The 15,403-nt window shown below is 41.8% G+C and overlaps 1 protein-coding gene across 2 annotated transcripts in view; it reads left to right on the forward strand.

Annotated features, from left to right (window-relative positions):
* Positions 1–15,403, forward strand: part of RASA3 (RAS p21 protein activator 3) — a 240,124-nt gene that overhangs the window by 198,859 nt on the left and 25,862 nt on the right. For both annotated transcript variants that reach the window (XM_040425082.1, XM_040425083.1), the window contains 3 exons: positions 2,717–2,791; positions 6,942–7,065; positions 14,182–14,288. In XM_040425082.1, the coding sequence (XP_040281016.1) occupies positions 2,717–2,791; positions 6,942–7,065; positions 14,182–14,288 (306 nt within the window). The remainder of the gene's footprint in view (positions 1–2,716; positions 2,792–6,941; positions 7,066–14,181; positions 14,289–15,403) is intronic.

Consider the following 15,403-nt stretch of genomic DNA (forward strand, 5'->3'; position numbering starts at 1 on the left):
ACACAATGTGCAGTACTCCAATATGACAAATACTACAATATAAAATACTAAAATTCGAGGAATACAATAGAATAAAAACTCGTATAAATATTCGGCAGATATGTGTATGGGAAAGTCAAATATTTAAAATTTGGCGATAATCCAATGTCCTTTATGTATGTCTCTTTCGATAAATGACAGGGATATCCGAAATAAAGCAAGTGTACCTTTCTTGTGCCAGGTAGTTCTTTCTTTGCGACTTTCCAGTCAAATCTCCAGCTTCCCAAGTGGTCCAAATGTTGGGGTCCTGTCTAGGCTAGACGCGTTTCGGGGTTTAGAAGTACCCCTTCCTCAGTAGCTATCAGTCCCCCAAACAATCCCTTTCTTATATAGTGGAGAAGTTCTTCCAAAAGTCTGGATAAGATGTTCCAAAAACCTGAAATGGATCAATTTTTGATCCAGTGTTTCATTGAGTCTATTCCCATTAAAATCCTCGCTATAAAAAAACATTGTCAAATAATTTTTAATATATATAAAAAACACACATGTCACAATGGTCTTAATATTTAAAATACCATTCTACACAGATAAAAAAAGAAAATATGCTCTACATTGTGTTTGCAGCTGGGTATGTGAAAGTCCTTTCATCCCCATATTGATGTGAGTCAGGTGCTTCTAATGGACCAAAAAACGCATCTAACACCATGCGGTTTCCATGCGGTTTTGATGCGTTTTTTGCGGCAATCATCCTGGACGCCTCTGTGGGATATTTCTATCTTCACTAAAGTGTCCAGGATCACAATATAAGGGCAATACTTACTAAAATATAACTAAAAACTCATGAGTTGTTTACTGGTGAATACTATATATTCCAATATCTAATTTTCTGATCCCCTATTTTCAGGGAGAAAAGATACCTTGCTTGGAAGTCTATATTCAACATTACCATTCAAATTATTCAATATATAGAAACAAAATGGGTATATAAAAACCCTTCCATCTCTATATAAATATGGACCAGGAGATTCCAATAATCCAAAAAAAAAATAAATAATAATTTCTTTTATCATTATATATATATATATATATACTCATATTTTTCTGACTATAAGACGCAACTGACCATAAGACTCCACCAAAGGTTAAAACAACAGAAAATTAGAAAATAAACATTTTATACTAGTAGTCTTCTTATTGGTCTGACTTTTTCCACTGATGGCATCAAAGATCCTTTAGTTACACTAAGCCAGAACTTTCATCTATTTCCCTGCTGCTTAGGGACCTCCAGCATGGGGAGGGAGGTGTTTTGCACCGTCCTCTCTATGATCGTTCACTCTCCTCTCCTGCCTGCACTGGTCACACAGATCAACGTAGGGCAGGGAGACAGAAGTGAGCAGACGCACAGCTGTATCACTGATCCAGCAAAGTGTTGTATGAGCACTCTGCTGGATCCTTAAGGAAGTAGTTAAAGAGGTCTGGCACTGCTGGTCCACCATGACTCCGGACTATAAGATGCACTTATAGCATTTTTCTGCTAAAAAAAAGTGAGTCTTATAGTCTAAAAAATACTGTATACTCATGAATTGCCTATTTTCTGCTGCTCCATGGGCCTATACTTAGTTTTCCATCCCCAACAAATTGGCTTTTCCATGTCCTTATACGAGGGTCTTTTTATCAGACTGCTGTGACCTACTCCAGTCTGTACAACAATTCCTTCCTGAGCTTTTCTTGGACATACATTTCCTGCAGATGTTTGTAAGCTAACCTGTGTCTCAGTGGTGGCCGCTGAACTACAATCGGCAATATGTTTGCTTTTGTAGCAGAAGATGCAGTCCAGAAACAGCTGGGGAAAGCCATAAGTTGTCGCCTTCTGCTTTAAACGGATTTCAAGGAAAAAGCCAGAGGAATTATTTTCCCTTGACATTAACAAATGGCTTTCTCTCTTAAGAAAAATGTTAATGTTTTCATCACAGAAAGGTGCTCGTTGTGGTGACACCAAGAAGAGCAGGCAGGACAAAACGCAGAGATGATGTACCATTCCATCCAGACAACCAGAATTTTCATATGAATGTTCATTCTTTACTGAGACGCTCCAAGCATCTAAACCGACCCAACTGTTACTAATTATAGCTGTTTATCAGAATGCAGTGCGGAAAGCTGCGTTAACACATTCAGTGCTGTAAGCACATCATTCTGATGATGATGATGTGATCACAGCTCCACGTACCAGGAGATGTCGCCTGACACAATCATGAAGCATCCCTTATGAGAAATGCTTCGAACATGACTTGTGTGTCGCTCCTTAATTGTCAAACCCACAGTATATAAATAGAAAAGCTGATCAGTGTGAACCATTGGCTTATTTAAAACCTTAGATTACGGTTATTGTTTGCTTGTTTTTTTTTTTTTTTTAACCATCTGCAGAAGACATGGAACATATGTGTTAGTGTCTTCTTAACGTGTCACATCCAGTCATACAGCTGGTGGTTACACCCTGCCTATATCTCCTTTCAGACCATCTCTGGTCAACCTGAGGCAGTAATCTTATGGGACGCTGACTTATCAACAAGTAACCGCACATTTCCTTTCACAGTGACTCAGCCCCAACAATCTGTGAGGCCCATCGGTCTACAGGGAGTTCAGCTTTACTGTATAGGAACACAAGTTCCTGCGCCCTCTGTAGGACAATACTGATGTCTTCCTTATGAATATTATGTATGGTTTTTGTGTTCCTTAGATCTGCGAGTTACATAAACCCTGTGAGATTGATCCTGTGAAGTTGAAAGATGGTGAAAACTTAGAAACCAACAAAGTAAGGAATATATATTTTATTTCATATGCTTCAGAAGAAACGGATTGCAATGGCAATTGTCTGGCATCTGAGCTTTTCTCTACGGCAAAGCTGCTTAGGGAATGCCCCAGCAGTGTAGAAATGTTGCTATATTCCTTATGTGGGTTTCGGGGTCTAGGAAACTTGGAATAGCAGAAAATTTCAAAGTGCAAATGATTTCAAAGTGGTAATGGTTTCTTAAACGGGTTTTCTGGGTGTTTAATATTGATGGTCTATTCTCAGGTTAGGTCTTCAATATGATGCCAGTGGGGGTCCAACTCCGGGTACCCCACTAGTCAGCTGCTTGAGGAGAAGGCAACGCTCCAGTCAGCATTGCGGCCTCTTCGCAGCTTACCAAACACAGCGCCATACATTTCATAGCAGCCGTGCTTGGTAAGCTGCACACGTGACTGATGTATGTGATGTCACAGGCCTAGGAAGAGGCTGCAGTGAAGCTTCAAACAGCTGATCAGCGGCGGTGGCAGGAGTCTGGCCGTTGCCAATCTGATATTGATGACCTCTAGGCCAGTGATGGCGAACCCTTTAGAGACCGAATGCCCAAACTGCAACCCAAAACCCACTTATTTAATTCAAAGTGCCAACACGGCAATTTAACCTGAATACTGAAAAATACCAGCCAAGTTAAGCTGTGGGAGCGTGGCTTAACAAAGACTCCGGTAAAATGAATGTCCCCTAGTATTTAAAATGTCCCATTAGTGGCCCCCAGTATTGATAATGCTCCAGTAGGGGCCCTCAGTATTATAAGGCCCCCATTAGTGGCCCCCAGTATTAATAATGCCCTATTAGTGGCCTCCAGTATTAATAAGGCCCCAATAGTGGCCCTCAGTATTAATACCTTTAATGGCCCCCAGTGTTAATAATGCCCCATTAGTGGCCCCCAGTATTAATAATGCCCTATTAGTGGCCTCCAATGTTAATAAGATCCCTATTAGTGGCCCCCAGTATTAATAAGGCCCTTATTAGTGGCCCCCAGTATTAATAATGCCCCATTAGTTGCCCCAATATTAATAAGGCCCCCATTATTGGCCTCCAGTATTAATAAAGCTTCCATTAGTGGCCCCCAGTATTAATAATGCTCCATTAGTGCCCACCAGTATTAATAAGGCCCCCATTAATGGTCCCCAATAAAATAATGCCTCCATTAGTGCCTCCCTAGTATTTTTTTTTCCCTCCATTAGTGGCTCCCAGTATTATTAATGCCCCTATTAGAGGCCACAGTATTATTAATGCCCCCTTCCCCACTCTTTTTGTGCAATAAAAAAAATAAAGCTCACCTCATCCATTTGATCGCATCGCGGTGAACACTCGCTGATCACTGGAAGCACAGGACAAGACCTGCGCTCCAGCGTGATGACGTTTCGTAGGTCCTGCTACTTCTAGTCAATGCTATCATGCTGGAGCGCAGGTCCTGTTCTGCCCATCCAGTGAGCAGCCAGAGTTCCCCTGGCGCAATCAAATGGATGAGGTGAGTTTAATTTATTTATTCATTTTTTTTAACACAAGCAGAAGAGGGGGCAAAGACTGTACTAATGAGCGCTCCACAATGGAAGCTCTCATTAGTAATAGTGCACAGGTGGTAACCCTAAGCACGGCCCACACAGAGCCGCATGTCCACAGAGAGGGCTCTGAGTGCCCCCTCTGGCACACGTGCCATAGGTTCGCCGCCACTGCTCTAGGCCATCAATATCAAAATCTCAAACATGGTGTATTAGTCCAAGCGACCCACTGGTGGAATAGGGATTCTTATAAGTTATGGGTGCGAATTGAAAAAAACTCTGGTGTGTTTACATGGCCCGGTAGTCGGGCATATTATCAGGGACAAGCGTTCCTGCGAATGCTCGTTCCTGACAATTACCCATCCAAACGTGCAGCCGATCACCCAATGAGCAAGCAAAATGCTCATTCATCTGGTGAAACTGTTGTTTCTGGGCAGCAGATCGTGCTGTCTAAGGCTCCATTCACACGTCCGCAAAATGTGTCCGCATCCGTTCCGCAATTTTGCGGAACGGGTGCGGACCCATTCATTCTCTATGGGGACGGAATGGATGCGAACAGCACACAGTGTGCTGTCTGCAGCCGCAATTGCGGAGCGCGGCCCTGATTTTGGGTCTGCAGCTCCGCAAAAAGATAGAGCATGTCCTATTCTTGTCCGCAGCTTGCGGACAAGAATAGGCATTTCTATGGGGGTGACGGGCTGGTGTGTTGCGGACCCGCAATTTGCGGGTCCGCAACACACCACGGACGTGTGAATGTAGCCTAAACAGCACTTTTCTGTCAAGAAACAATGCAGCTGTATGAGGACAAGCGATCGCTGCATTTAAAGGGCCCTTTACACGGGCCTACAATCGAACAGATTGTCGCTAACGAGCCTTACTAGTAACGCTCGTTAGCGATGATCTTGCTGTGTAAATGCACGCCAATTACCTGATGGACAAGCGAAACGCTCATTCACCCGGTAATTGTATCTTTTGTGCAGCACAAAAGATAATCATTTGCCAGCTACAGATTTTGCTGTGTAAATATGATCTACTGCCGGGAAACAAGACAGTATGGGCAAGAGCGATGCCTCCTCCCCATACTCTGGAGGAGACCGCTGCATGTAAATCAGCAGATTGTCGTGAAGGAACACTTGCTTCCCAACAATCTGCTAGATCGTCGTCCTGTGTAAAGGGACCTTGAATCGGCTGCTCCTCGCCCCGTGTAAACCCACCATTAGCAATCAGCAATCTCTCAGGAACAGATTACTTGCTCCTCTCTTGCAAATACCAGTCTCTCAATCCTACTTATCTGGTATTCAAATAACTGATCAGTTCTGGAACCATTTCTAACTACCTCCAGTAAAAGCGCTACCTGCTTTCTGAAATATTTTGTGTTGCAGTTCTTAGAAGATAATATTCCCGACCTATCTCTTAGCACTTGGAAGCTTCTTTGTCAGATCTACCTGACTCATCACAATCATTACACTTTTCCCCTATCAAGTCCACCTATTACAGATCCACAAGTGTCTCTCTAAACAAATGTGAGGTTAACATCCACCCCTCCATAGGCTGGCAGAAGATGCCCTAAATTTATCATTGTGGCTCACAGCACAATTTTGACACTATTTGGTGCATTTTAAGCCGTGCAACTTTTCAAAGCCATGCCCCCTTTTTCTAGACACTTTTCTAAACTGTCTAGTGAGGTGTGAAAAGTGTCTAAAACACTTATAAAACTTGTCGCAATGCCAACACCGTTTTTTTTTTTTTTTTTTATGCAACTTAAAGGGATTCTGTCATGAGATTTGAGCCCTATAAGCTAAACATATGGCCAGGTCCGTACTAATAACATGAATCCTAAACTGCCCTTATTAAACCTGCTTGTGGCTCTATTAGCCCAAAAAACAATTTTTTATAAGCTGTCACTCACCTACCTAAGGTGCCCAAGGGGTTTTACGTTAACCCAGGGTGCCCGCCCGCACCCCTCGCCGTCTGGTGCCCAGCGCCGCCTTCCTCACCTCAGCCCCGCCTCCGCAATCCTCCCGTCCCTCTGCTAGATCCGGCGCCTGCGCACTAGGCTCAGCCTGATGCGCCGCGGACTCCTGGCAGTGGCTTCGTTGAGCGAAGTGCGCATGCGCATCATTATTAGTACGGACCTGGCCATATGTTTAGCTTATAGGGCTCAAATCTCATGACAGAATCCCTTTAATCCTGAATTCTGGTGCATTGAGCATAGTATATCTTCCCCACTTTATACTATTATATTGTTATCTTGTGGTGGCTCAGTGGTGAGCACTGTTGCCTTGGTTCAAGTCCTACAAGGGTCAATACCTACATATTAGAGTTCTTCCTGTGCTTGTGTGGAGTACCCTTTTATTTATTAAAAAAAATGCATTATTAGCTTCCTTTAAAAAATGACCTTAGTGTACATGTATATTTATATTCTTGTACAAATATGTATTTGTGGATTTACATTTTTCAGCTGTCTTATTTCTAGACTGTAAAATAAATGTCAGACACCAACCTTTTCCAGCTCTCGGCAGGTGGGAGAGTATACTGGGGCTTGTGTTTCTATGGTTGACAGAAATCCTCTATACTAACAATTTTTCTGGAATTCTTGTTTGGAATTTTTATAGGAAAACTTAAAGAATTATGTAGACCAGATTTTTAATGTCATCACAAAATCAGGGGTCAGTTGCCCGACAGTTATGTGTGACATCTTCTTCTCTCTGAGAGAATCTGCTGCCAAGAGGTTCCAAGGTAAGCAGATACTGGAATAATTTCTAAACCTTCTTTTGATATTTAAGGACATTTCTTCTTTTTAGGCATATGTAAGTATGATGAAGCATTTGCATTGATTATCACTTTTGATCACACTCCATAAGCATGAGAACCTGCTAAACGACAGGTCCACATTCACGCATTGCTAGGCTTCTGAGAAGAGCGTTGTTTCAAGATCATTTCAACACTTTTCCTAAGTGCTCTTATCAGGATGCCAATAAAATCACTGAAGTGGCTCATGCTGTAGAATAAAAATCCTTCTCACTTGTTCTCTATGTGGACCAGCTCAGTTCGAGTCCTTCAGTCTGTCCAGGCTTTGTTTATAACTTACAAGGCAAATTCTTTGTGGTAAAATCTAGGGAAAGGCAAAAAAAAAATCCTTGTTTGCCTTGCTTATACAGCCGACCCATCTGATGGAAAATTTGCTCCTTATGAATCTTCAGCATCATGTGCCTGTATGAAAGTGCAGACTCACAAAAAATCATTGTTGTCTTTGTAATAGGACCAAGGAGCTCAGGCATTTCACATCCTTGTAGTAGACACCAGCTTGGTTAACTCTTGAAGTTTTTCTTTTTTTGGAAATACAAGTCTTAAAGGCTATAGACACTATTGGAGGCTTTTTATTATTGCATCTTACTTTTTTTTTTTTTTTTTTTAGTCTTTTAAAGGTTTTCAGCAGCTTTTCCTGTACAGCTTTCATTTTAAAGGGGTTGTCCCACAAAAAAATATTGTACAGTTTTCAAACCAGCATCTGGATCTGACTACTTTTGTAATTGCATGTAATTAAAAATTTTCTATAGCTACTGAGTTATTCAATAAAATGTATCTGTATAGTGCCACTTAATTTCTTATTTCTTTGCCCGGCTCATTTATAAGGCCGCACATGCTCAGTTTCATCTTTCAACTGTCTCCTGAGCTGTGATAGGGAGAGAGCTGCAGTGGAATGGACACGCCTCCTGAGCTGCAGCAGAAAAGAAACTCCCATCTTGATATAAATCTAGCAGAGCGATGGAGCAATGAATGGGGAGATCTCTGGATCCATGTGAGGTACAGGGCTGGTTCTTGCTTTGTTAGAAAGAGATCGCCATGTGCTATATGATGTCTGATTTTTTATTTTTTTTACATTATTCATGGGATAACCCCTTTAAGTGCACTTGCAGACAAGGTTTATACTGAATCCTGTCAGACTCCTAAGAAACAATTGAGTTATAATGAGTATGCAAATACACAGAATCTGAAAGCTGTGTAGGAAAAGTTGTTAAAAATGTTTAATTAAAAAAATCTTAACATAGTCTAACACTATCCAATCAGTGTTGCTGTTGTCAGACTGTGCAGTGACACCCCTCCCCAACTGGTAAAATCCATCTGGACCTTCCCTGCAGACTGGTGGCAATTCATTTATAACTTTTAGCAGATGTAATACAGGAGTGAATGGCACATCATATTTACTAAAACAGACATGTCAGGAGAGGTGACGGGTCCTCTTCAAAGGTCTTTTGCAAAGGACATACTGTACTTTAGCATTAAATCGTGGAGTGTATTATACAGTAAATAAAAACTGTTATAAATTATTTATAGCAGTGAACTCCCACTGTGTCCGGTAGAGGAAAGTCATCTCTGCAGTGAGCAGTATGGTTAGACCACCATTTCTCTTTGTCAATTTTCTTTTTATTACACAAATTCTACATTGTACAGGCGGTTTCGTACAAGACAACAAATGCGTACATTTGCACAATATATATAACGTATGGGTACAACAACTTAAATGTGACAATTAGACAACTGTGCAGTGTACAATTTAGGCTGCATAGGCCATTTTTCCTGAACTGAACAGGGTTGAGGGGTAAACGGCTAGAACCACAATTTCTCTTGTGACTATGACAGATGATATCCTAAACTACCAGGCGCTGCACAGAGCTCTTACTGTGCATGTTTTGCAAGATTTTCTATAGCCTCACATTGAAGAAATGCTTGGCAATACTGCAGAATACATATATTTAAAGGAAATGTGTAACCAAATATTTTATCTGACAGTTAAAATCAGATAGTAGTAGCACATCTCCTATTTTTCTAATCCGTTTTTATTTTCTGAACATGATTATGGGGGCAGCCATCTTACCTGAGCTGTGCTTAACAGCATTTAGAAAGCATTAAGAACATTGTTTTATGGCAGCCCCATGGGCCATAGACACAAGGGATAGGAGGGGACCTCATTGACTTCTATAGGACAGTTTTCTAGACATGCTCGGTGACTTGTGTAGAGGTCATTGTACAAGGAAAGACTATATAAGCTTTGACTATTACCCATTGTGAATAGTGGATCCTGTCTTATCTGTACACAGAGGTGATACCATTACAGGCAGGATTATAATGACAGATAAGGAGGTAACTGCAGTATAGGGATTTGTACACAACAAGAAGTGGCACCTATTATTAGGATTAGTGGCCAGTGCGAAAACTGCAGGATTTTATGGGTTTTGTTTAAATATAGATATTGACATGGAAAATTAAAAATAACAGGTGATTTTCTGATGACACATTCCCCTTAATTGTCAGCACGGTGACTCAGTGGTTAGCACTGCTGTCTTGCAGCGCTGGGGTTCTGGGTTACAATCTGGCCATGAACAACATCTGCATGGAATTTGTATGTTTTTCCTGTGTTTTGTGTGGGTTTCCTGTGGGTACTTTGGTTTCCACCCGTACTACAAAATATGCCTAATATGAGTAAGAGGCAAATTGGCTTCCTATGAAATTGACCCTAGTGGGTGTTGGAGATGAGTGCCTATATGGCAGCCACTGACTCCCCCTGTTCCACAACTCTCCCTTTGATTTTAGTCCCCTTAGTAAGAAAAGCACATTTCAGATTTTTCTTTTTTCTTTTATTTTTTGCTGCATCGCAGAATCCGCCTGTTCTTTTATAACAACATCAAAATCCATCTGTTTTCCTTGTGTACCATATACAGAAAATTATTTGCTATCATGTTTGGAATCAGTGTACCAAATAAAGTAGTTCTCAATTGAGCCCATGCAGCAGAAATAATACATACCCACCATATACTTGCCCTTTCCAGCCAAGCGAATTAAGACAATGATCGATCAATATAATAGATAGATAGATATGGTAGATAGATGTAGTAGATAGATAGGGGTACATATGGTAAATAGATATAGTAGATAAATAGGTAGGTATGGTAGATCTATCTATCTATATCAACCATGAGGGCTTATTTATTAGTATATGTACACAATATATAAAATCAAAGTATTGTAACTTAAGGACATCAAGCTCAGAAAACATGCCAGTCTGTTATACTGAAAATGCTAAATCTACAAAATACGTGTGAAGAAGGTGATAATTACTGTTGAGGAAGCTTTTTGTGTGATTAAATCTAGGCTTTTAATCTAATTTCAATTACACAAAAATGTTGTGTTTACTCATATACGGGAAGTATTTTATTTATATTTTTTTTTATCATTTTGTAATACTTTGTTTTTTATTACATTTTTAACACCTGTTAATTGAAATCCAGTAAACTTGCTTAAATCTAACATCCAACAGTCTTGCTCTTGTTCTTGTTTATGACGACTATTAATAGTCTGAATCCTTGACCACAGATTAACACATATCCTGTGTTGTATTCTGAGATATTCACTGTTTTGTTTTTTTGTTTTTTATAGAACTCCATATTTTCTTTTTTTGTTCTAAAGGATTTTCCATTTTTCAACAGAATCCAATAATAATTTTCCAAATCTCAGTTTTATAGGTTTTGCATTTAAATTGTTTTATGATGTGTGCCCTAAGTTGCGACAAGTCTGGATGATGTACCCTGGTGTTAACATGAACATGGAGAAGGACCACCCAACTCTTCTACTATACTATGGGTTTTTTTTTTTCAATCAAATCGTTTTTTATTGTTCTTTTTTTTTTTTTTTTTTTTAAATTCTTTATTTCTTATTTTGCAAAAATAACAGCATTATTGCATGTTGAATCACAAACTTTAGAAAATAATAGTCGAGTCCATGCCGACTGATATCATGAAGCATAATCCAACAATTTACAAACAATTACAACACATAAGTCTGTGTTTGATGTTCAGCCCATGGTGACAATAAGGCACCTCGATTCATCAACAAGAACCATACAAAAATCAAAAAAGGCCATAGAAAATGTAGCCATAGCATGAAAATAAAAGAAACTTCGACAGACAATGACATGAATGGGGGGGGGGGGGGCACAAGACAAGGATACAAAAGGAAGAATTGAGGGGGAAAGGATTTAAGGGGGCAGGGGGGGATAAATGAAGAGTACAGTAGTATCCGGTCTAGACTCTTAGGACAGCAAATTCCGATAGTCCGCAGAGTCCTGAAAGGTGAACCAAGGAGACCACATAGCAACAAAAGCTCTGTTACCACCTTTCAAAGATGCTGTGAGTTCCTCCATTCTCCGAATCTCTTCAACCTTCTGAATCCACATTCCCACGGAGGGAGGCGAACCGGACTTCCACCTCGCAGGGACACAAGCTCTAGCTGCTATAACCAGATAACGTAGACAAGATCGTCAAAGTAATATCAACGGCAAGTCCGAAAGAAAGAGTAAGAAAAACTCTGGTGTGTTAGGGATTGAAAAGGGAAAAATGGAGGCCAGGGCCTTTTGGACAGCCTCCCAGAATGGTTTAACTTTGTCACATTGCCAGAAAATATGCAGGAGGGAACCTTGGTAGGCATCACATCTCCAACATAGAGGAGAAGCCGACGGAAACATTTTTTGGAGACGGGTAGGAACATAATACCACCTCGATAGTAATTTGTAACTGGCCTCCTGATATTTACTTGCAATGGATGATTTATGAGTAAACTGAAAAATTCTAAGCCACTGGTCGGAGGAGATATCCCTCTGCAAGTCCTGAGCCCATGTTGCTGAGTAAGGTGGGAGATAGTCCGAACCCGGCGTTACCAATGCCTTGTATAATTCTGAGAGAGAGTGCCGATATTGGCCGGAACCTATACATATTTTTTCAAAAGAAGTGAGTGCCCTATCATATCCCTGAGTGGATGGAATAGAAGAAAGGAAATGATGTAGCTGCCTTGATCTCCATGGACCTAGAGGACAGGGGTCTGTCCGACCTAATAGTTCAGAGTAAGTGAGCCATCTGCCAGAAGTTCTGAAGAATGGTGCCCTACACCTACCACTCGACCTCCACTGTGCGAACGGACCCCCTGAGCAACCCGCTGGGAAGGTCCGGATGTCCTAGGATAGGGAACATTGGAGATGGTGCAGGGGAGATTGTAGATATCTGTTGGTACTTTCGGAATTGAGCTAAGGTAGGACCTATGAGAGGATGGGAAGAAAGGTCACTAGGGACCTTCCTATCCGTCCATGGAAGGAGGGCCAAAGGAGTTTGTGATGTGAATTGCTCAATTGAGATCCATTGCTTGAACTGAGTGTGCTGGGACCAATCTACCACACGTTGAAACATAGAGGCTGCATAATACTTTCTTAGATCAGGGATCCCCAGGCCCCCCCTTTCCTTCGGCACATGTAATAAGGATCTAGACAGTCTCGAATTTTTCCCTGCCCATAGAAATCTAAAGAGATCCCGATGTACAACAGAGAAGAAACTGGCCGGAATGTGGATAGGAAGGGTCTGAAACAGATACAGTAAGCGTGGGAGGACGTTCATTTTGAAAATGGCGCACCTGCCAAACCACGTATATAGGCCTTTGGACCATCTCTTGAGGTCATCTCTGATCCGATTTAAGAGAGGAGTAAAATTCCTGGAGAAAAGCTCACGCAAATCCCTGGGAATCATTGTGCCTAAATATTTAATGGAACCTGTCGCCCAACGGAAAGGCAAGGAGCCCGCCAGTTCGGCTTCTAGAGCCGGTGGAATGGAGACATTAAGCGCTTCCGATTTCTGTAAGTTAATTTTCAGATTGGACAAGTTATGGAATACTTTGAATTCCTCAATTAGGTTAGGGAGGGCAACTTGAGGCTTGGTTATCATGAACAACAGGTCGTCTGCATAGGCTGCTATCTTAAACTCCTTTTCCTTTACCATGAGACCAGAAATGCCCGGGTTATTCCTTGTAGTCCTCAGGAGTGGTTCTAGGGTGAGGATAAAAATTAAAGGAGATAAAGGGCAACCCTGGCGTGTACCATTCCTGATCTCAAAGGGAGGCGAGAGGACATTAACCTTTGCGGCTGCCGAGGGAGAGGAGTATAAGGAGCGGATCCACATCAATAAGGAACCCTCCACACCCACATGGTTTAATACTGCAAATATCCAAGGCCAACCTACCCTGTCAAAAGCCTTTTCGGCATCTGTGGACAGGAGACATAGATTGGACCGTTGAATTTTGGCCAGATGTACCAGGTTCAAGACTTTTGTGGTGTTATCCCTCGCCTCCCTTGAGGGAATGAAACCCACCTGATCTAGGTGAATAAGGTCCGTCAGGTATGGGGTCACGTTTTTTATTGTTCAAATAAAGTTGGCATATCACAAGACAATTTGCGTCACAATTTTTTCTGATATTTTCTCCCCTCCACATCTCAAATACACAAAATTGTATAAAACATTATCATATGTCCATATATTTGATACATCTTCCACAGTCATTGTACATACTGAATATACCAAGATAAAGACAAAACATTTACAGAGTTATTTGACTGTTAAAACCCCAACAACTACCCCCCCCCCCCCCCCCCCCCCCCCCCCCCCCCCCCCCCCCCCCGAATCAGAGCATGAATTTTCAAGACCTTTTATATTACAACATGAGTGTGAGACAACCATTCATTCCACAACTTTTCAAACTTCTGAGGACATCCCCTCCTAACAAACACTCCCCTCTCTAACATTAACATATCATGCACCTTTCTCACAAATTCATCCACAGTTGGACTATACTATGTTTTTTAGAAATTGACTTTGCCATCATCTACTTTTGTAGAATCTGATTGTAGAATTATGAGCTACAAATTTGAAAGGGAGTTCAACGGGATAACCAAGAATTCCTGTCACTTAAAGACCATGTATAGCTTCACATAAATTTAGAGCGTTTTGTTTAACTGTTTGTGTGTTCTGTTTGTTTCAGATGACCCTGATGTAAGATACACCGCTGTGAGCAGCTTCATTTTCCTGCGGTTCTTTGCACCTGCTATCCTGTCTCCTAACCTTTTCCAGCTCAGTCCGCACCACCCAGTAAGTGCCTTGAAAGACCCTTGTTAGCTGTAGCAATGTTCCGGAGGACTGATTGAATGGAACTGCTGCCGTGCACAAGACACACGCCGTGCCAGACTTCATGTTTAATGTGGGGAATGCGTTACCAGTAACTGGCTTTGGGAAAACAGCCCGAAGTCCATCGAGTTTTACATTTACCATTGCAGTCTATATTCCTATAATCTGTTTCTTTAGAAACGTGTTCAATATCTTAGTATCTTCAAGATGTTATACACATATATTATTGAATGTTAACAGTAGGTTGCTATTAAAGGGGTTGTCCGGGTTCAGAGCTGAACCCGGACATACCCTTTTTTTCACCCAGACAGCCCCCCTGAGGCTAGCATCGAAGCATCTCATGCTCCGATGAGCTCCCGTGCCCTGCGATATATCGCGCAGGGCACAGGCTTTTTTGTTTTCAATAACACACTGCCGGGCGGTAACTTCCGCCCGGCAGTGTGTTCGGTGACGTCACCGGCTCTGAGGGGCGGGCTTTAGCTCTGCCCTGGCCGTTTTACTGGGTAGGGCAGAGCTAAATCCCGCCCATCAGTGCCGGTGACGTCACCGGGGTTCCTGTCAGCCCCATGGAGAGCCCCGGTACGTCACCGGAACTCCTAAAAATTCCTTTGCCCTGCGCAATTTAGCGCAGGGCAAAGGAGAGCATCGGAGCATGAACTGCTCCGATGCTCATGTCAGGGGGGCTGCCGGGGTGAAAAGGAAGTGTTGTGTACTAGGTGCAGAATAATGTTTTATGTATTAGAGGGGTTATTCCATGATTAATGTGAAACATGAAAATCTTATAGTACATGCCAATCTCTTTCTAACAAAGCTAGAACCAATTCTGTACCTCACATGGATCCAGAGATCTCCCTAATCATTGCTCTGCTAGATTCTCTTCACGCTATTGAGATCCGTCATAGGATCTCAACAGCGGAAGAAAAAGCTTCAGTTTTGTCCCCATTCATTGTCAATGGAGACAAAACTGAACTGAACAAATCGGAATGCTCCAAAATGCATTCCGTTCCGTTTGGTTGCGTCCCCATCGTGGACATAAAAACGCTGCAAGCAGTGTTTTTCTGTCTGCGATGTGGTGCGGA

Source organism: Bufo bufo, chromosome 3 (genome assembly GCF_905171765.1).
Source record: "Bufo bufo chromosome 3, aBufBuf1.1, whole genome shotgun sequence".
NCBI lineage: Eukaryota > Metazoa > Chordata > Amphibia > Anura > Bufonidae > Bufo > Bufo bufo.